General features: G+C 42.4%; 1 protein-coding gene across 1 annotated transcript in view; it reads left to right on the forward strand.

Moving 5' to 3' along the window:
• The window catches only part of CEP89 (centrosomal protein 89), a 78,009-nt gene that overhangs the window by 12,124 nt on the left and 43,647 nt on the right, over positions 1-22,238 (forward strand). Inside the window, exons 3-9 of the mRNA XM_012554169.1 lie at positions 1,290-1,448; positions 3,935-4,121; positions 6,767-6,869; positions 11,659-11,661; positions 12,158-12,186; positions 13,004-13,046; positions 15,628-15,846. Coding sequence (XP_012409623.1) covers positions 1,290-1,448; positions 3,935-4,121; positions 6,767-6,869; positions 11,659-11,661; positions 12,158-12,186; positions 13,004-13,046; positions 15,628-15,846 — 743 coding nt within the window. The remainder of the gene's footprint in view (positions 1-1,289; positions 1,449-3,934; positions 4,122-6,766; positions 6,870-11,658; positions 11,662-12,157; positions 12,187-13,003; positions 13,047-15,627; positions 15,847-22,238) is intronic.

Raw genomic sequence — 22,238 nt, forward strand, 5'->3', positions numbered from 1 at the left:
TGAGATATTGTGAATTTTGCCTTGTTGAGTGCTGGGTATTTTCATATTCCTATAAATCTTGTTGAACTTTGTTCTCAGATGCAATTAAGTTACTTAGAAACAGTTTGATTCTAGGTGTGTCCTACAGCAGTGCTCATTGAGACAAGACCTTTCCGAGCACTCTACTCAATGTCCAATGAATTTGAGTTTTTCCAGTCTGACTGGTAGACCCAGGCCCTCTCCCCGGCTGTGTGTGAGTGCCTGGCACTGTTCTCTCTAATCCCTTTGGATGCTTCTTTCCTCAGCCTTAGGTAGTTTCCTTACGCTCATGCGCTGAGGAGTACTTTGGTGAACACTCAAGGAGGAACTTCTGCAGCTCCCCAGGGTTCTCTCTGTTGCTCTCTCCTCTTGGTACTCTGTTCTGCAAACACTAGCCACCTTGGTCTCCTTGGACTCTCAGCTCAGTTTCCACAACTCAGGCAGTCTACCTGGCTCCACTTCGGTTCCTCCTCCCTGCCCTGTGACCTGGAAATGCGCTCAAGCAGTTAGCTGGGACAATTGTAGGTGTTTTGTGTCTTTCAGGGATCACTGTCCTTCACTGCCTGATATCCAATGCCTTGAAACCTATTGTTTCATGTATTTTTGTCTGGGTTTTTTTTTTTTTTTTTTGTAAATCTGCTACCCCATCTTGTCTACACCATATCTTTGAAGAATTTACAAGCATTTTAAAATGGCATGTCTTTTATATCTCCCTTTTTAAAAAAGAATTCTGATCTTTCATTTTAATAAGGAAAGTACTTGAATATGGGCTTTGGGACCCACCTACCTGGACCTGGTTCCACCTTGTAAAACTAAAACCAAATCTGTTGCCATTGAGTTGATTCCGACTCATAGTGACCCTTTAGGACAGAGTAGAACTGCCCTGTAGGGTTTCCAAGGAGCAGTTGGTAGATTCGAACTGCCGACCTTTTGGTTAGCAGCCAATCTCTTAGCCACTGCGCCACCAGGGCTCTGGTTCCACCTACTAGCTAGGAAATGTTGGGCAAGTCATTGAATATCTATCTATGAGAAACGGGGACAGCAATAATTCTAGTCATACAGTTGATGTGAGAATCAAATGGAATTGTCTATGACGGCACACAGCAGACTGTTGGCACATAGTGAGTAGATATTCAGTAGCCAGCAGTAGAATAGAAGGTAAACCTTGTTCGTTCTTTTTTTTCCCCTTGGTTCATTCTTATACCTTGTGGTTCAGCATTCAGCTTGAATGTTTATGTCTCGCGGTCTCACTGGGATGTTTTTGTCTGCAGATCTGCTCTGGCTGCAGCTATCCTGGCAACAACATTGACGGGGCGGACCGTTGCCATTCCTCAGCCTCGCCAGAGATCCCGATCTGAGAGTGATACAACATGCATTGGAAAGGACAGCTCCATCGAGCCCTATGCCACCACCTCAGAGCTGAGGCTTCGGTAGGGACCACGTCACTGGCTTTGATTCCTCTCAGGGAAGAGGAGGGGCAGCCCAGCATGGTGTGTGTGTGTGTGCACGCATGTGTGTGTACGTGCATGCGCACTGGTATACATACTTGTGCTTATGATTAGACTTAGTCCTTGGGTTTTCATCAGCATTGTCAAAGGGACACTGTCCTGGGACATTAATTGCTCTTAGATTGTATCAGAATTTTCTCCTGAGTGGATCTGGTTAAATAATGACCTATAAAAGCATTGATCGTATTCATGGTAGCAGAACCAATTAATTCAGTGTTGCTTTTAGGCCTTAGTAAGTTCTCTATGCCATAAAGTAGACAGTGAGAGTTGCAGCTTATCATTCCTCATGTGTTTCTCCTCTGAACATTCACACTGACCTTACTTCTTTGGTGTCTATACTATAACCTTTTTCTTCTTTTGTATCTTTACCTTTCTTGCTTGAGCTGGATTTGAGCTGAGTTTGGCCTGGCAGATCAGGGAGGTCTCCTCCTGAGGGAGGAGGGTTTAGGGGAGAGCTTAGTAATGTACAGGAACCAACTAGGAAGAGATCAAGGTTGGGGGAGATGGTCAGTGTGGGGCTGGCAGGGGCTTTCCAGAGAAAGAGAACATGACACATGTGAGCAACTGAAGAAAGATGTTTGTAGTTGGGAAGACTTGAGTGAGGCGTGGAGTGATTCACGGTGAGGCCGGAGGGGTGGGCCGGGGCCATCCTGGGAGACTTTGGGGTCCTGTTCAGGGGTTCGTTATCTCCCCTAGGAGTAGTGGGAAAGCACTGGAGGACTTTAAGGGCTCGTGGGCTGGGGGTGGGGGTGAGGGATACATGACCACATTCGCCTTACTGACTATTATGTATATTCAATTCTGTTTTTGTATTTTTTTTTACATACCAAATATTCTGTATTTTTAATGTAGTAAAATCTATCAACTGTATCCTTTGTAGTTTACATCTTTATTGTCAAATTTAGAACTTCCCTACTGCAGCATTATATAAATACTCACTTATTTCCTTCTAGGATATGTTTTTATTTTTGGTTTTTACACTTAAATGTTGAATCCATTTTGAGGTGTTTGAATATAGACTGTTTTCTCCCCCTAAGAGTTTATACTTCAGCTGAGTAAGAACTAAAGATGAGGAAATGATTCTAAAATTTCCTGGAAAGAAATAGCTATCAAAGGCTCTCTGGAAAGGAAGAATAGTGGCCTGGGGGAGGGTTGGATCAGCCCCATCTTATTTTGAAACGTATAGTTAAAGCTGTTAAAACAGTATGGGACTGGTTCAGTGATGGGCAGTTGAGTCGCTGGAGCACATGAGCACCCTGAGGTGTGCCTAGTGGGTACAGTATATTGAGTCTTTAATAAAGACAGCCTCACAGGTCACAGAGGAGGGGAAGATTGCAGTATTAGGGAAAAAATCAGCTTGGAGCCTTGCCCAGTATCATACACCAAAATAAATCTCTATTGAGTGAAAAGATTAATCTGTATACACACACAAATAAGACCGTGAACATCAATATCTAATCTTTATTAGACCTCTCAGGTGGAGATGTCTGCCGATTACTAAGAATTTAGAAGTTAAAAAAAAGACATTTTTAAAGTCATTTGCATATTAAAAATTCCATTAAACCCCATTGCCGTTGCATCAATTCCAACTCATTAAAAAAATTTACATAAGCAAAACAAACTAGGATAGGAGAAGTATGTGTAGTAAACACAAAGATAGAGTTTTAATTTTAGTAGATAAAAATAAATTTCAAATTGGAGTGAGTATGCTAGAGTCAAAGTAGGTAAGTGACAAAGGACATGAACAGATAGTTCACAGCAGAGGAATTATGACTCTTACCCAAATATATGGGAAAATAATCAGTCTCAGTAAGAAATGCAAATTCAGACCATGAGATGTAAATTCTTTTGGCAAATTTTAGAAAATTATTGCCAGCGTAGTCATAAGCTGGGGAAATGATTTATGCAGTGATCTTGTGTAGGAGGCACATAGGCACACAAAACGTTGATGCCATTTGACTCAGTGGTTTACCATGTGGTCGTTTGTTTTGTAGGATTAATCCTAAATACAGAAGAGGTTATCTGTACGTAGATGTTCATTACAAGGTTATTTATAACAACGACAATTTGAACAAACCTAAGTAAAGGAAACAGCTGACAAAACTAGTGTATCCACTTGATTCCTACCTTTAAAAACGTTGACTATAAAAACTTGGAAATAACAAGGTAAATTATACATTATGCAGTGATAACGACTATAAAAACATAGAGGAAAAGTAGAAAGTAAATGCCTAGGGTTTGCAAAGAGATCAGATAGTGGGTGATCAATCTCTTAACTTCTATTTTTTTGTAATGTAGTTATAATACCTTTATGGTGGGGATGGGGGAAAATGCATTTAAATGTATGCGTATGTACCAACGTGAAATGTTAAGTGGTTTGTTTTTTGCTCTTTGATATTCTAATATAGACCAACTTGGCAGAGTGAGATGGGAAGAGGAACTTCTTTCCCATCCTTTGAAACGTTGGACTGCAGGGAGGAAGAGGGCACCGACACGCACCTGTCATCCAGCGACAAGGAGTCACAGGACGTCAGTGCTCGGAATGACGCGGGAGGGCGCAGTGATGCTGTGTACGCTGTGCCACACAGAGATCAGGTGCTTTTCACACTCCTGGGTCTCTCCCGTGCCGTCATGTTAACCTACTGTGAGCTGCGGAGAGTGCGCCAGTCGGGATGGTCTTCTCTCCATTCTACCTTTGATGGGCTCTGTTTTTTTAAATTTTGGCATCAGCTTTCTGGTGACCGAAGGATTTTTTTTTTTTTTTTTTTTTTATTGTGCTTTGGGTGAAAGTTTGCAGAGCAAATTAGTTTCTCATTCAAAAATGTATACACAGATTATTCCGTGACACTGGTTGCAGTCCCTACAATGTGTCAGCATTCTCTCCCTTTCCCTTTCCAACCTGGGCTCCCTGGTTCCATTCATCCAGTTGAGACCTATTTTTTTAATGAGTTCAGACTCATTTTTTTCCTCTGGTTAGCTAAAATTTAAATGTCTGTCCTTTATCTTTCAAAGACAAAACGATAGACACCTTCATGTTCTTATTGCAGGTTTCTTCCAATGTTAGGAATCCTGCTGTTTTCTTTGAGCCCACAACCTAATTTTCCTGTCCCTTTCCCAGTATCGGTCTATCGGTTGCAACCTTTCTTCAGAGCTGAGCCTCCTAAGAGGGATGTCGTCATTTTTCTCTTAATAGCAGCTAACGTTTGTCAACTGCTCCCCATGTGTCAGGCTCGCTTTCAAGCTCGTATGTGCATTTCTCTTCTCTGCCTCCCAACAATTCAGCGAGGTAGGTTCTGTTCATCACCCTATCGCACATGGGGGAACCAAGGTAGAAAGGGTGAAGGGGCCCTGCTTCTCCACCCCTGCCACCTGCTCCGCTAATCCTGGTTTTGAACTTGGTGCTCCCTGGGCTTTGGAAACAGACTGGGCCACTTCTGTAATGGCAGAAGACAGCACCGTAATTTCTTTTTCTTTTCTCTTTTTTGTCACCATCCCCATAACATTTGTTATTTGTGGTGACTGTGATACACAGACTCACAGCATCAAACTACATTTATATCGATCATCCACTTTACTATATTGAACCATATTTTAAATGGACTTAGGGAGCTTATTTTGAGGTATCCTTACATGACTGTTTCACGAATGAATCATCACTTTCAAACATAAACAGACTTCAGCGTGCAAAACTAGGTTTCTCGACAGCGAAGTGCTGGAAGAAGCAGACAGCTGACCAGAGCCCAAAGGAGGCGTTGCTGCTGGCAGGGCTCTAAAAGGCCTAAACGAAGTCCCCCTTCTAGGCCACACGCTTTCAGCCTCGGTATTTTGGACTGATGTTGCACATAGAATTGTATCACACAGCTGTTTTGGGAGTTAAGCTTGCTGTGATGTTTCCCTTAGAAAAAAAAGGATTTAGGGCTCTATACTGCCTCCCTGGGGCCCTGGTGGTTAAGAGCTTGGCTGCTAACCAAAAGGTCAGCAGTTCAAATCCACCAGCTGCTCCTTGGAAACCCTATGAGGGCAGTTCTATTCTGTGCTGTAGGGTCGCTATGGGTCAGAATCAACTTGATGGCAACGGGTTTGGTTTTTTTTTGGGGGGGGGTGGTTTGCCTCCTTTGCATTTAGAAGACAAACATTTAAATTTTTAGACACGTCTAGGACCCACGTGCAGCAGAGAAAAGTTTTTTATTTTAAAATTTGAAAAGTAGAAAATAATATAACACATTAGTGTTTCCAGTCTACAGAATAAATGACACAAATGAGTAAATACTGACGTTTTATCTTTTTTTCCTCAGAATTTTTTTTTTCAATGAAAGAAAGAAAACTTCACAGTTGTTGTTGTTGTTGGGTGCCGTTGAGTCGGTTCCGACTCATCGTGACCCGACGTGCAACAGAAGGACACGCTGCCCGGTCCTGCACCATCCTCACAGTCGTTGCTGTGCTTGAGCCCCGTGTTGCAGCCACCGTGTCAGTCCATCTCGTTGAGGGTCTTCCTCTTTTTTGCTGCCCCTAATGTGTTATATTGTTTTCTACTTTTCACATTTACAAGGCAGGTCACTGCTCATTCACTGCCCTTCCTGGTGGGAGCTGGGTCCCTGCCTCCCACGGCCCTGCTTGTGGGAACATTTCCTCCTGTTCAGGAGAAGTCTCCTTCCTGGCCCACTGTCTCTAAGGGACAGAGCTGAGGCCTGCCACCATTCCCTGATGTCTGTGTAGGAGATGCTCCCAGACAGTAGAGGGGAGGGTTCCATGCCACCAGGAAATGACACACATAGTCAGTGAACTCAGTATGCCTCCATCCCAAACAGTTGTCTGGATGCAGGTTTCCAAGTGCTGGTCAGCAGTTCTTGTCCCTCTCAGAGGCAAGTGATGCAGAGTCAGTACCCTGGTCGGGTGGTATGTGCAGCCCCTTTTCCTGGGGGGGTGCCAGCAGGGGTGAGGAAGGGAAGCTGTCAGGGTGTCGGGGTGAGACGTACTGCTCTTCATTGCCTAAGCATAATTTGGGTGGCATTGCCTTAGCCACCCAGGCTTTTCCCTAGGGGACCAGGGCCCCATCCATCCCTCCAGTTTCTGGACTTTTGTGTCTCACTGAGGAAAGTGATGTCAGCTGCTCGAGGAGAGAGGTAGCAGGGGGAAGGTATGAAGTAAGACATATGAGTTTGTTAAGAGGAAATTTTATATAGATAGCTTTTATCACATATTTGCTCTTCTGTCTTTTCTTCTTTTAATGAACAAAAAAGGTTCCATTGTCACATGGGGTGGACAGTGAAGAAGATGAAAATATTTCTGAGCAAGATGGGTTTCCAGACTCACCTCTTACACTGCAGTGTACACATGAGAAAGGTAAACTAGAAATATAAAAGCGTCTCATGGTAATAAATATTGTTTAATTTCTGGAAGAATATAGCCCGTGCACCTCCTTCTGTGGTTCCTTGATTATGACCAGGAGTCCACCTGAAGTTTATTTCCCCCAAATGAATTACTCACAGTGGATTGCCCGCGTGTTAGGTTGTGTTTAAAGCACAAGCTGTTTTGTCTGTTACGTCAGCCGTGAGAGGATACACAGGGAGGAGGGTGTATGGCTCAGAGTCTGTGAAGCTTTCCACGCTCACTTCCCTCTGCTCCCCGGTGCCTGGTGTTACCTGGGGCAGCACACAGTGTTGCTCCGTTGAAATGTTGAGAATGAATGAGTGAGGTTATCTGCCATGTTCACCACGCCACCCCCAGGGCCTAGAGCAGGGCCTGGCCCGCAGTGGGCCTTCAGTAAAGGTTTGTTGAACGCATGAGTGCGTGGACATATTTACAATACAATTCTGTAACTGCGTCACCAGCTGTCTTTATATATTTTCTTTGGCACGGAGAGAATCCAGTGCATTATAGCAAAGGTGGCCGTTGTTGGTTGCAGTCAAGTTGATTCCAACTCGTGGAGACCCCAGATGTGCAGAGTAGAACTGCTCTATAGGGTTTTCAAGGCTGTGACCTTTTGGAGACATCACCAGGCCTTTCTTCTGAAGCACCTCTGGGTGGATTTGCACTGCCAACCTTTTGGCTAGTAGTCAAGCGTTTGCGCCACCCCGGGACTCCGTGGCAAACGTAGGAAACAGTTTTCATTTTCCTGAGAGGTAGTGGATACCAAGAATTGCCCTATAAGGACACTTGGGCTCAGGAAGACTCTTATGTAAATCAGTCCACAAGGTGTCTGATGGATAAAACAGGATGCCAGCTTCATGATACCTGGGCAAGAAACACCTGTTGGTTTTTGGCATATTTTATTAATGTAGGAAAATCTATATGTATATTAAATTCATGTAAAAAGTTAATATATCTTTGTTTTTAATTAAAGAAACGATAATTGATGTAAAAAAAGAAAATCAAATAGAGATTAGTAGAAAGTTAAACACACATGACTGTACTCCCACAGGTAATTACTTTGAACAGTTTAGAGTGCGTGTATATATAAAACAGAGTCCCTGGGTGGCGCAAAAGGTTAAGCACTAACTGAAAGGTTGGTGGTTTGGATCCACCCTCAGGCGCCTCAGAAGAAAGGCCTGGCAATCTGCTTCCGAAAGGTCACGGCTGTGAAAACGCTGTGGAGCACAGTTTTACTCTGAAGCACTTAGGGTCTCCGCGAGTTGGAATCGACTCAGTGGCAACTGTTTGTTTTTTAAAGTGTGTGTGTGTGTGTCTGTCTGTGTGTGACTGTGTCTGTGTGTGTGTGTACGTATGGAGCTCTGGTAGCACAGTGGTTAAGAGCTTGGCTGCTTTTGGTTAAAAAGGTCGGCGGTTGGAATCTACCAGCCGCTCCTTGGAAACCCTATGGGGCCGTTCTACTGTGGCCGGTAGGTTCGCTATGAGTTGGAGTGGACTCCCTGGCAGTGGGTTTGGTGTTTTGTTTATATATGCAGTACGTGCTATTTTGTTACCTGCCTCTTTTCATCTCAGCATATCCTGAATTTCTTCCTGTGTCGATCCATAAGGATCTCGCTTTCCTTTTCTAATGTTTGTGTTGCCTGTGGCCAGTCAGAATCCAATCAGGAGACGGAAGCCACCCAGTGATTTGAATAGGGAGAGTTTAATTTAAGAATTATTAAGGATAACAGGATTACCTACTAAGGGGTAAAGAAAACTCATAAGAATATAAGAATAGCAGAGCGAGAGATCAGCCACCACCTCTAGGGCTGATGCAGAGCAGCCAGGGAAGAAGCAGATTTGGAAGAGCCTCACCCAGGCCTGAGATCCAGACATTGGAAAGGGGGCAGCTGTGTCCCCTGGCTGGTGGAGAAATTTCGCCGAGGTGTCTCGCTAGCAGAACACCCTGGGAAGCTGCCTCATGGAAAAGGGTTCCAGGAGATGCTATCCTCGGGGAAGTGCCGGATGCTGCCGCTGACTACCTGAAAAAATAGCGCGTGTGAGCGTGTGTGTGCGCGCGCGCAAGCGATAGATAGCTTGAACCCTGGAATCAGAAAGCAGAGCCCCTTCCTCCTCCAGTGTTCCTCCAGCGCCTTCTCCTGATGGAGCTTTACATCGTGCCTCTCGGCTCGGTAGAAATGTTGCAATATCGCAAGCAATGAAGTGTGGATTTGGAGCTTAGAGGCAATAAAGTGATAACCAGCACACGTGGTAAGCATGCCCTTAGAGCACAGGTGGTGGCTGGGAGGCAGTGTGGCTCCTTCAGTGGTTCTTAGTTTGTGGTGGCATTAAAAAGCCTGGATACTTGTGGAAAAAGGCCTCACACCCCAAATTCTAATTCAGTAGTTCTGGGGCAGGGCCCAGAGAGGGGATTCTGATGTGGGTGATCCTTGGTCAACATATCAGAAACGCTGGCTTTTAGTGGTTTGTTCTCGACTCTGCTGTTCCCAGGTGAGAGGCTTGACTGAGTTACTTAACCTTCCTTACTGCCTCTCTCATCAGGTCATTGGAATCACACCTGTAGAGCACGGAGCCTTCCGTAAACGCTCTTGTTGTTAGGTGCCGTTGACTTGATTCTTGGCTCATAGTAACCCCGTGTTACAGAGCAGAACTGCCCCATAGGGTTACCTTGCCTGTAATCTTTACCGGAGCAGATCACCAGCTCTTTCTCCTGTGGAACTGCTAGGTGGGTTTGAACTGCCAAGCTTTTTGTCAGCAGCTGAGCGCTTCACTGTTGCACCACCAGGGTTCCCTTCCATAAATGCTAGCTGATAATTATTATCTGAAGCCTAAAGCTCTAAGGCCTGATGCTCCACTCTGCACTCTAGCAATAACCGTGTCAAGAAGTCCAGATTCTTAAGTCCTTTATTCAAAATACCGGTTCCCTTGGTCAGAAATGCCAAGTTCTTACTCATGGGACATCATTCCCATTCCCTATATTCATTACAAACCACCTCTCTCCTTTGGTCTGATAGTCCCCTTAAACAAACAAAAAAATCTGACTCACAGCAACCGTATAGGACAGAGTAGAACTGCCCCATAGGGTTTCCAAGGAGCGGCCGGTAGATCCCAACTGCTGACCTTTTGGTTAGCAGCTGAGCTCCTAACCACTGCGCCACCAGGGCTCCCCTTAGGCTTGTACTCTCTCTTCTGTTTAACAGTCAAATTTGTCGAAAGATTCATCTGTCCATGCCTTTCCTCATCTGACAGCCTCTCTTCAACCCACTGCCGTTTGGCTTCTGCCGCCATTTCTCCACCAGACTAGTGACCTTTAAGTTGTTAAATACAGGGGGTGGTTTTCCGTCTTCGTCTGGTCAGACCTCTCAGGAGCAGCCCCCACAGTGACTGCTCCTGCTGTCTCAAAACACATCCCTTCCCTTGGCTTCCAGGACATCTCACTCTCCTTTTCCTCCTGACTCTCTGGGTGCTGCTTCTTCATCGCCTTTCTCCACCTGTCCATTCACCGTTGGGGTTCTTCAAGGCTCTGCCCAGACCCTTTCCTCAGAATGGTTTTCCAAGGGGTCACACTCCACCCCACTGCTTCAAATACCAGTTATTGTGTGCTATGCTCAAGTTTCTTCTCTGAGCTCATGATCCCATACCAGCAACTAGCTACCACGTGATTTCGTTCATTCAGTCATTCAGCCAGCAGATATATGTAGACATGCCGAGGGCCCACTGTGTATTTGACACTGTGGTAGCAGCCAGAGCAATCTTTCCAAAACACAGATTTGGTAATGGCCGCTCGTGTACACCCCTATGCAGCTCCACCCCCCTTTTACTTAGCTCTCTTCTGTGATTTCCCACGGCCTACCAGGCTTGCCAGGTCTGGCCCCTGCTGACCATTCTCCAGCCACTCAGGTATTCTTTTATTTCCTCAAGTGCATGTTATTTCTTCCTGCCACTGGGCCTTTGCACGTGCTGTTCCTCCTCCCCACCATTTAACATCTAACATAAACTTAAAAAAAAAAACAGAAACCAAAGCGACTGCCGTCGAGTTGATTCCAGCTCATAGCGACCCTACAGGACAGAGTAGAACTACCCCATAAGGTTTCCAAGGAGTGGCTGGTGGATTCGAACTGCCGACCTTTTGGTTAGCAGACAAACGTTTAACTACTGTGCCACGAGGGCCCCAGCATAAATTAGAGACCATTATTTTGTTTTCTTTGGGAGAAAAATGGGTGAATAGCCCTTTTAAAGACTTTTTACTATGATCATTTTCAAACATGTACAAGAGTAGAGAGAATAGTAAAACGAACCCATGTGCTCATCAGCCAGCTTCTGTGACTGTCGGTGTGCTAACTGCTCCCCAGCCAGGTTATAGAGGCGGGCACAGAGACTGGGGAGCAGTTAGCCTCATCTGTGGTTAGAGAAGGAAGTTTCATTAGTCTGGACTCTGAAGGACAGGGCAGGATTTCACCCCAGGGCATTTGACCAAAAGTAGTTTGGTTAAAAACAGTTGGTTAAGATGACTTTTTGGTGAAAAATAAGATCTTCAATGATGAGTTGTTCAAGTATTGGTAATTTTAATGCACCAGGGAGTAAATTTACAATCTTTTATGCATCTTTAGGCACTTCTATGTGTTTTTCTGAATTCCGTAAGTTTTTTTTTTTTCTATTTTTTTCACATTTGTTTCCAGTTCACTTTCACCCAGTTATTTCTGCTCTCCAAATTAATAGTAGAAAGTTAAAAGCAGCACAGATGTTGAGCTTTCCACTACAGCAGGTGGTATAGGCAACTGTACGATCAGCCTCTTCATGTGGTCCCTGAATTACAAATATGTGGAAAATTAGTAACTGGGCGGGATTATTTTTATCTGTACTGCTGAGGCCGTTTATTTCAAGAAACAACAATTTCTCTGACCAATCTGAGTGCTACTTCTAAGCAGAGAGGAGTCAAGCCCTGACCCACTGGGGAATGGCAGAACGTGGAGAGAGCGCACTGGGTGGGGGCTGAGGAGGTGGCCCTGGTTCTGTAATTGTGAGAGTCACCATAGGTGCTGCCGGGTCAGGAATGAGCATTACAGGAAGAGCTGAGCAGTTCAGTGTCCGGCTCCCTGCCTCACTCTGGGACCGATTTGCCGTGTGACCTTGCACAGTCTCTCCCTGCCCGGGCCCTATTTTTCTCACCTATAGAAGGCAGGTTCCTATGATTACCCTCTTCTGAGATGTCAAATTTCTGTATTTGCTTTAAAAAGCTCTCTCTCTCTCTTTTTAATCAGATGTCAAACATCCTGTTCTGAATTTAAAGGTAAGATGATTTTTTTAAAGAACAATTTTCTCACTAAGTAAAATTTCCACCATAATTTTAAAACACTGTTTATGATTTGTGGGAAAAGTATTATTGAATGTGTGTTTTAAATTGGGGAGTTAGAAATCACTCACATAGTTTGTACAATGGATAGACAATTTTAATAACTCATTTGCCAATAAGGAATAGTTCTAACTTAAGTTTGTAATCGTGCCATGTCATAGGAGCTTAAAAATTAAACACTCTTCAGCGTTAATTTATAACCGTATCTACTTTTTCAGCAGAAATTAGGAATTTAATATCACACCACTGCGTAAAGGGAAAGTTAATGAAAGTTCAAACCCTTTCCTTCCCACCAAGTTTTGGATTAAGAAACGAGATCTCAGATGTTTTTCTCAGCGTTTTGAAAAACACGTTTCACTATAGTTTACGGGATCTTTTTGCACATCCGAACGGAAGCGGCCCGGTTAGCCTTGGCTTTGTGCATCCCTGTCTGGCCCTTGCAGCCATTCACATGCTTTAGGATGTGATCCAGTGGCCTGTCACTTGTGGGAGCTCACAGACAAGAGGCAGGAAGACAGCTATGCAGGAATTCCCTCACTGCCTCAGCCAACCCACCAGGGAAGGAAGACCCTTAAGGTTTAAGATGCCTTTGTAAGAAACACAGAGCAAACTAAGAACTACAAGAGCCAAAATGAAGAAAAAAGGCTTTGTGCTGAAATACTTGACATGTAATGAGCTAGCTGCTGCACCAGCCTGCTTTTAGAAGATGCTGAGACTCTTTAGCTTATTACTCTCATGTTCTTTTCTTCCCTAGGATGAAAAATCACCATTATGTGGAAAGCCTCCACCATCCCCGGGTAATTGTCTTTTGAATTTCGTTAGGATTGATTGTTTCAGAGAACACCCTGAATAATCTCATCTGAAAATAGAGGTCCTTTTTTTTTCTTTTCCCCCTGGAAAAGCTGTTGCCTCTGTCCCCTGTTACAGGAATTGGGAAGAGGTAGCAGTTCTTGAAGTTATGTCTGTCTCTGCCTGTCAATACAGGGTCCAAACACTGGCTGTTAGATACTGGGTAGGTGGGTGAAAGAACATGTTGATATGCTTAGAAGCTGGGTGGGTGGTGGGTGGACCTGTGGGTCGTGCTCAGGCACTGGGTGGGTGGACCTATGGGATGTGCTTAGACACTGGGTGGGTGAACCTGTGGGATGTGTTCAGACTCTGGGTGGGTGGTTGGAACTGTGGAATATGCTCAGATTGGGTAGATGGTGGGTGGTCCTGTGGGATGTGCTCAGACACTGGGTGGGTGGTCCTGTGGGGTGTGCTCACATGCTGGGTGGCTGGATGCAAGGACATGTGAGATCTCAGATGCTGGGATTGTGGGTTGGTGGACCTATGGAATACTCTGTGATACTGGGTGGGCGGGTGGCCCTGTGTGATGTGCTCCAACACTGAATGGGTGAGTGGACAGATGCGGGGGGGCAATGTGTTCACACCATGAATGGGTGAGTAGGTGATAAGTTCAGGCCTGGAAGGTAGGTAGTTGCATATGAGGGCTTTGCTCTCAGGATGAAGGTAGAGAGAGTCCTAGAGATGCTTTCTGTGGTATGCTTCCCTGTATTGTTTGGGAAGTCTCAGTAGCCTCCAAGTAGATTCTGTATTTTAGGCTGTTATGTCTCACATCACTAGCATGAAAATCCTTTTGGATGTCAACACTTGTAAATCTGTCTTCCATGTTGGGTTGACCTTATTTTTACCCCCTCTCTCATTGTCTTTGGGTGCTGTGTGCTGGGCGTTTGCTGGGATTCTATCTTCTAGCTCACATGTTCATTCTTTACTATGCGTATTCTGCTGTTCAGCCCCTCCTTTGAATTTTATTTATTCTTGAAATATTAAATTTCCATGATTTCTGTGAAATATTGACTAGCATCTCTCTGAGGATTTTAACTATACTCATTCCCAAGTCTTGTACTTTGTGCTACAGCTACACTTTCCCCTGTTATTTGTCTTTGGTGTTTCTCTTAGGTCAGATGTTTGATGGTTCTTGGTGTTGTGCTCAACTCTGTCCTTGAGTCCCTGTTGGCCTCTCTTGCAAGGCTGTATCAGTTTATCGCAGGCTGCTTGTAGGGGTAAGCCAGCAAGCTGCTGGGTGTACAACCTATCTCCTGTGGCTGATGGGATGGTCAGGATGTAAGGGCAGCAGCAGAATGGGGTCCCTCTTCTGTGTTTCTCCAGCCCCCTGAGATTGCCCTGCCCCTGACCTGAGGGCCTATATGTACTGCCTAGTGAAGGGCACACATTCTTACTGTTGGCTGCCTGACTTAGGAGTGTTGACTCCTTGCTACTCCCATTGTGGTGCTCTAACTGGATACTTCTTCAGTTCCTCCAAGGCCACTTCCTGTCCCGAGTACTCACCAGGGCAAGGCATATCCCTGAACCACTCCCACCTTTTGTAGCTGTACCCTACTGGCATGTTTTAGGCTGTGGCTTCCATTTTCAATCTAATCTCAACTGTTTTTATTTTTCCTGGGATTCCTCATGGTTCCCCCATGGTTTCAGTGCAGCTGTGGAGTTGTTCATGTCTTAGCCTTTCCGAGCATGTTCTAGAGATTGGATTATGTGAGTGTCAGGGGCCAGGGGAGGGCATCTGGAGCCACCAATCCTCTCACTAGCCCTCTCCTGATCCCATGACATGGGCGGAGTCCACTGTCTGGAGCCCTCAGCCCTCCAGCACTTGTCTGCCCACAGAAGCTCTGCTTGCACCTCCATCTCTATCTGAAGGCTTGCCCTGGCCCTCCTCTGTTAGTCCCCGTATCTCTTCACTTTGTCTTCCTTGTCTGGGTGATTGTCTCCCAAACCACAGATTGTGGCACTCATGCTTGGTTTGCCCTTTCCCTCAATGCCCACACTCAGTCAGTCATCAAACCCTCTGAGGTTTTAGCCCATCAGTCCTCTCATATGTTCTTTCCTCTCTGCCCCCACTCCACAGTTACCTTAGGAGCTTTTTGACTGGTGTCCCTGCCTCTGGGCTAATCCTCATTCCACCTCACTTTTGTTCACTGCTGGCCAAAGGGATTTACAGAGAGGAGAGCCTTTTTAATTTCACACCTCTACACTAAAGCTTTTCTAGCTCCTGGTCACCTGCAGTATCAGACCTCAATTCTATATTGTAATGTGCGAGGGTCCCCTGTCACTTCTCTTCCTGTCTCCCACTCTCTCAGCACGTGTAGCCTGGCCAGACCACTCACTCTTTCCTGTACAGGCCATTCTCTTTCTAGGGACCAAAGAACATAGTACGAAGTCCTTCTTGAAATAAAGTCTTATACAATTTTGATGTTAAAGTGTAAAATGTCAATTTGTATATTTTTTTAAGAGAAAGAAGAGTTTTATTATTAAATAACCAATTTATATTTCTAAACTTTCTCCCTGTACGTTTTCCAGATGTAACTGGTAGAACACGTCAAAGATGTATAGAAATAACCAAAGAAAAATTTGAGGAATTAAAAGAAGAAAATTTGCATCTAAACAATACAAATCAAACCCTTACCCTTGAACTTAATGTAATAAAACAAGCAATGAAAGAACTACAATTAAAACTTAAGAAAGTGGAAAAAGAAAACGGAAGACTGAAAGAGGCTGAGAAAGCATCCTCTCAGGAAGGTTGGGACAAACACATGGTTCTGTTATTAAAAGAAAGCACAGTACTTCACTCATTTTTTAATTTGTTTTGAGAGTTAATATTTTTATGTTGTATTTGTTGATGTTTGTTGCTGACATTTTATGTTATAGTGTTTAACGTTTTTTTCATTAATGCCATTAAGACTTGTTGAAATTTGGTTTCATGTGCTGTATCATTATTATTATTATTTTTAATTTTATTTATTTTTTAAGGTTATGGGCATTTTATATTGTTTCATTTCGTTTTAATCCAAGGAGAACAGGAGGACAGTGTTTGATTTCTACCAGCAGGGGTCAAATGGAATGTAAATGACCAAGAAGGCTCTTCACCTTTTCTAAAGAACTAGCTAGTTGAATTTAAAAGAGAAAAATGCACAGCATCTCAATACCTTTCCCATATCTGCACGCTTTACTGGATTCCAAGTGCAATAAGTGGCACATTCTTAGGACTTTCTAGAGCCCCAGATAGTCTCCCTTGCTAGGATTAGGGACCTAACAGACTTGAGTTAGCCACGGCACCACTTGAAGCAATAATCTCAAGGGACTGTCAGACTCTAGAAGTTATCAAGTTATTAAATTAAATTGTTTCCTATGCTGATGTGCCATAGGGCAATTTGGTCCCATAGAAAGATCCTAAAGTGGGAACTGAAAAGTGGTTCTGGTCCCAGTGTTGCCACAAATAGTTTGTATACCGTGGGCAGGTCATATAACCACCCATGGCTTTGGTATCTTCATGTGAAAATATAATAATTAAAAAGGAAGGAATTAAACTGGATAACATAATAATGATGATGGTTGATAGCTAATACTTGAGTGCTTGCTTTGTGCCAGGCACTGTACTAAGTACTTTTCATTTATTAACTTAATAAATCCTAACAATGATCCTAGGAGGTAGGGATTATTTTTAGTCACATTTTCCAGGTGAAGAAACAAGAGAGGTTAAGTGACTTGCCTGAGATCACACAGCATAGAGGAATGAGATTTGAACCCAGAGAGTCCATGTACTTAATCCCTACACCGTACTATCACTAATATCCAATGATAGCTAAGGCCACATCCAGCCATAAGGCTGTGGTTATGACTCAAATTCAACATGTCCTGATGATTCCTCTTGATATCTTACTAATTAATACAGCATAGTATAAATTTGTACTTCTGATTTATACCCAGGGCTCTCAAGATACTTGGTTTAAGGGTCTAGCACTCTATCTAAAAGTTTACATCACCTATTGAACTTCCTTTCTTTGTTTCCAAATGTCCCTAAGTATGTGCTTTCATTTGTTTGACATGGAAGATAACCTGTAATCAATAAGGCTATCGATTTATAAAACCTACTTGTGTTATAAAAAAAAAAAAAAAATTTATTTATTTTGTAGTTGTTGTTGAGAACGTACACAGCAAAACAAACACCAATTCAATGGTTTCTATGTGTATAATTCAACAACACTGATTACATTCTTCGAGTTGTGCAACCATTCTCATCCTCCTTTTCTGAGTTGTTCCTCCACCATTAACATAAACTCTTTGTCCCCTAAGGTTCTTATCTAATCTTTTGAGTTGCTGTTGTCGATTTGATCCCATATAGATAGTTTTTAAAAGAGTGTAATGCTGAAAGCAGACATTTTTTACTAGTTAAGCCAAACTATTGTTTATGCTAAAAAATAAAATCCGATACTTCCTTTGGAGTTTGTTGCTTAGCATAGCATCTCATATAAATTTTTTATCACCGTGAGCAGCGTAAAAAATACTTATTTCAGTGATGAAGATTCTGATATTTTCCTTAATAATTTGATTGATAGACAAAAACCAGAAAGAAATCCCATTTCACTTTGCATTTTTTAAAATTATTGATAAGCTTATTGTTTGACATCTTTGCAGGTCGTTTTATTACTCTTTTATAATTTGCCTATTTTAAGTTGAGATGATTGGCTTTTCCTTATTAATTCGTAGGAACTTTTTTTTTTTTTTTTTTTTTGATGACCCCATGTGTGTCAGAGTGGAACTGTGCTCTATGGGGGTTTTCTTTTATTTTGTTTTTATTGTTGAGAATACACACAGCAAAACACACACCAATTCAAGTTTCTACATATACAGTTCAGTGACACTGGTTATGTTCTTTGAGTTGTGTAACCCTTCTCACCTTCCTTCTCTCGGTTGTTCTTCCCCCATTAACATAAACTCACTGTCCTCTAAGATTCCTATCTAATCTTTTGAGTTGCTGTTGCCAATTTGATCCCATGTAGCTAGATCTTAAAAGAGCATAATGCTCAAGGCAGACTTTTTTTACTAGTTAAGCTAAACTGTTGTTTGGTTTCAAGAAAACTTCAGGGCATATTTTTGGTTTAAGGTTTAAAGATTATCTCAGGGCCATAGTTTCAGGGATTCATCCAGCCTTCATGGCTCCAGGAAGTCTGGAGTCCATGAGAATGTGAAATTCTGTTCTGCATTTTCCCCCTTTTGAATAGGATTCTGCTATAGAATCTTTGACTAAAATGTTCAGTACTGGTAGCCAGCCACCATCCAGTTCTTCTGGTCTCATGGCAAAGGAGGCAGTTGTTCATGGAGGCAATTAGCCGTATATTCCATATCCTCCTCCTATTGCTGACTCTCCTTCTTCCTCTGTTGTTCCACGTCAGTAGGGACCAATTGTTGTGCCTTGGATGGCCGCTTGCAAGCTTTTAAGACCCCAGGCACTATGCGTTGAGCTAAGAGGTAGAACAGAAGCACTGAACATATTAGGCCAATTAACTGGGATATCCCGTGAAACCATGATCCTGAACCTTCAAACGAAGAAACATAACCAGCCTCAGCAGCTACTCTTTCTTTTTTTGTCATTGTTTTTGCCAATTCAACTTTTTACAGGTGTACAACCTACTGACAGCAATTACAATAATTGGCTGTGCAACCCTACCCTTAGTCAACGTAATATTTCTGTCACTGTTAACTCCTCCTTGCTCCCACCCCTGGTAACCGCTAATAAAGTTTGTTCTCTATACATTTATCTTTTCTTGTCTTTTTATATAAGTGAGGTCATACAACGTTTGTCTTTTTGTGATTAACTTATTTCACTCAGCATAGAGTCTTCCATCTCTATCCATATTGCAACATGTATAAGACTTCATTTCTCCTACTGGCTGAGTAGTATTCCATTGTATGTATGTACATTTTGTTTATCCACTCACCTGTTGCTAGGCATCTAGATAGTTTCCACCTTTTAGCTATTATGAATAGTGCTGCCGTAAACATTAATGTACAAGTCTCTGTTTCAGTCTCTGCTTTTAAGTCTTTTGGGTATATACCTAGGAGTGGAATTGCTGGGTCATATGGTAGTTCTATTTTTAGTTTTTTTAAGGAACCACCACACTGTTCTCCACAATGGTTGTACCATTTTGCATTTCCATCAATTTCCGCACATTCTTGCTAACATTTGTTGTTTTTTGTTTTGTTTATTTATCCTTGCCATCCTAGTGGGGAGTGAAATGGTATCTTATTGTGGTTTTGATTTACATCTCTCAGATGGCTAATGACGCTGAGCATCTTTCATCTGTTTGATGGCCATTTGAATGTCCTCGTTGGTGAAATGTCTATTCAAGTCCTTTGTACATTTTAGGATTGGGTTATTTGTCTTTTGGTTGTTGTCAAAATTTTATATATGTTTTGGTTATTTGATTCTTGTCGGATATATGATTCCTGAAGATACACTCCTAGCTGGTAGCTTGCCTCTTCACTTTTTTGGTAAAATCTTTTGATGAACAAAACTTTTTATGAGGACCCATTTATTTATATTGTCTTTTGCTGTTATGCTTTTGTTATTATATTAGATAATCCATTGTTAAAAGCTAGGCCTGACAGCATTGCTCCTGCTTTGTCTTATAAGAATTTTATGATTTTAGTTTGCACTTTTAGCTCCTTAATCCGTTTGGAACTTGTTTTTGCGTATAGTGTGAGGCATGGATCCTGTTTCATTTTTCTGCGTGTGGAAATCCAATTTTCCCAGCACCTTTTATTGAAGAGATTCTTCTTTCTCCATCAAATGGACTTAGCACCCTTGTCAAAAATCAGTTGACCATACATGTGTGGGTTTATTTTGGACTCTGAATTCTATGCCATTGGTCTGTGGCTCTACTGTTACACCAGTACCAGGCTGTTTTGATGACTGTAGCTGTATAAACCCACTGCCATCAAGTCGATTCCAACTCATAGCAACCCCATAGGGTTTCCGAGGCTGTAAATCTCTATGGAAACAGATTGCCACATCTTTCTCCTGTGAAGCTGCTGGTGGTTTCGAACTGCCAACTTTTCAGTTAGCAGTTGATTGCTTTAATCACTTCGTCACCAGCGCTCCGTCATCTGTTTTAAAATCAGGAAGTATGAGTCCTCCTACTATGTTCTTCTCTTTCAGTGTTGCTTTAGCTGTTTGGAGCCTCTTGCCATTCCATATAAAGTGGAGTATTGGTTTTTCTATTTCTGTAAAGAAGGCTGTTGGAATTTTGATCGAAATTACGTTGAATCTATAGATTGCTTTGGGTAGTATTGACACCTTAACAATATTGAGTCTTCCAATCCATGAACATAGAACATCTTTCCATTTATTTTCTTCAATCTCTTTCTGCTGTGTTTTATAGTTTCCATTGTGTAACTCCTTCACATCCCTGATCAGATTTATTTCTAGGTATTTTATTCTCTTAGATGCTATTGTAAATAGAATTGTTTCTCTAATTTCCCTTTCAGATTTCTCATAGCTGGTGTGTAGAAACCCAACTGACTTTTGTTTGTTAATCTTGTACCCTGCAACTTTGCTAAATTCCTCTATTATCTCTAGAAGTTTTCATGTCGACTCTTTGGGATTTCTATATATAGGATCATATCACCTGTGAATAGAAATAATTTTACTTTTTCTTTTCCAATCTGGATACCTTTTATTTCTTTTCCTTGTCTTATTGTTGAATAGTAGTGGTGAGAGCGGGCACCCTTGTCTAGTTCTCAGTTTCAAAGGGAAGGCTTTCAGTCTTTCTCCATTAAGTATAATGTTGGCTGTTGACCTTTCGTATATGCCCTGAATCATATTGAGGAATTTCCCTTCTATTACAATCTTCTTTAGGGTTTTCATCAAGAAAGGGTATTGGATTTTATCAAATGCTTTTTCCTGCATCTATAGAGATGATCCTGTGGTTCTCTTCCTTTGTTCTATTGATGTGGTGTATTCCATTGATTGGTTTTGTAATGTTGAACCATCTCTGCATTCCTGGAGTAAATCCCACTTGGTCATGGTGTTTGTCTCTTTTAATGTGCTGTCAGATTCTGTTTGCTAGTATTTTGTTGAGAATTTTAGCATCTATATTCATAAGAGAGATTAGCCTCTAATTTTCTTTTCTTGTGGGTGTCTTTGTCTGGTTTGGGTATCAGGGTTATGTTTGTTTCATAGAATGAATTAGGGAGTATTCCTTTTCTATCTTTTGGAAGAGTTTAAACAGTATTGGTGTCAGTTCTTCTCTAAATGTTTGGTAGAATTCTCCGGTGAAGCCATCTGGTCCAGGACTTTTTTTTGGGCGGGGAGGTTTTTGGTCACTGATTGGATTTCTTCACTTGTTATGGGTCTGTTGAGACTTTCTGTTTCCTTTTGAGGAGTCAATTTGGGTAGGTTGCGTGCTTCTAAGAATTTGTCCATTTCATCTAGGTCATTCAGTTTGTTGCTGTACAGTTGTTCATGATATTCTGTCGTAATTCTCTTTATTTCTATTACGTCAGTTGTACTGTCCCCTCTGTCAGTTTTTATTTTGGTTATTTGCATCTTTTCTCTTCTTTTCTTTGTCAGTCTAACTAAAAACCAAAAACCCACTGCCATCGAGTTGATCCGACTCATAGTGACCCTAAAGGACAGAGTAGAACTGCCCCATAAGGTTTCCAAGGAGCAGCTGGTGGATTTGAATCGCCGACCTGGTTAGCAGCCGAGCTCTTAACCACTGTGCTGCCAGGGCACCAACTTCTGGTTTTATTGATTCTCTTTTTGTTTTTGATTTTATTTATTTATTCTCTGATCTTTGTTATTTCCTTTCTTCTGGTAGGTATAGGCTAGGTTTGCTCTTCTCTTTCTAGTTCCTGAAGTTGTTGAGTTAGGCTGTTGATTTGAGATCTTCCTTCTTTTTTCATGTAGGCATTTATTGCTATAAACTCCCTCTGAGTACTGCCTTTGCTGTATCCCATAAGTTTTGGTATGTTGTGCTTTCATTTTCATTTGACTGTAAGAAATTTGTGATCTCTCTTTTGATTTCTTCCTTGACCTGTTGGTAGTTTAATAGTGTGTTGTTTATTTTCCGTATGTTTGTGTATTTTCCACGTTTTTTTCTATTATTTCTAACTTCACTCTGTTGTAG

The sequence above is a fragment of the Trichechus manatus genome, unplaced genomic scaffold, assembly GCF_000243295.1.
Source record: "Trichechus manatus latirostris isolate Lorelei unplaced genomic scaffold, TriManLat1.0 scaffold00014, whole genome shotgun sequence".
NCBI lineage: Eukaryota > Metazoa > Chordata > Mammalia > Sirenia > Trichechidae > Trichechus > Trichechus manatus.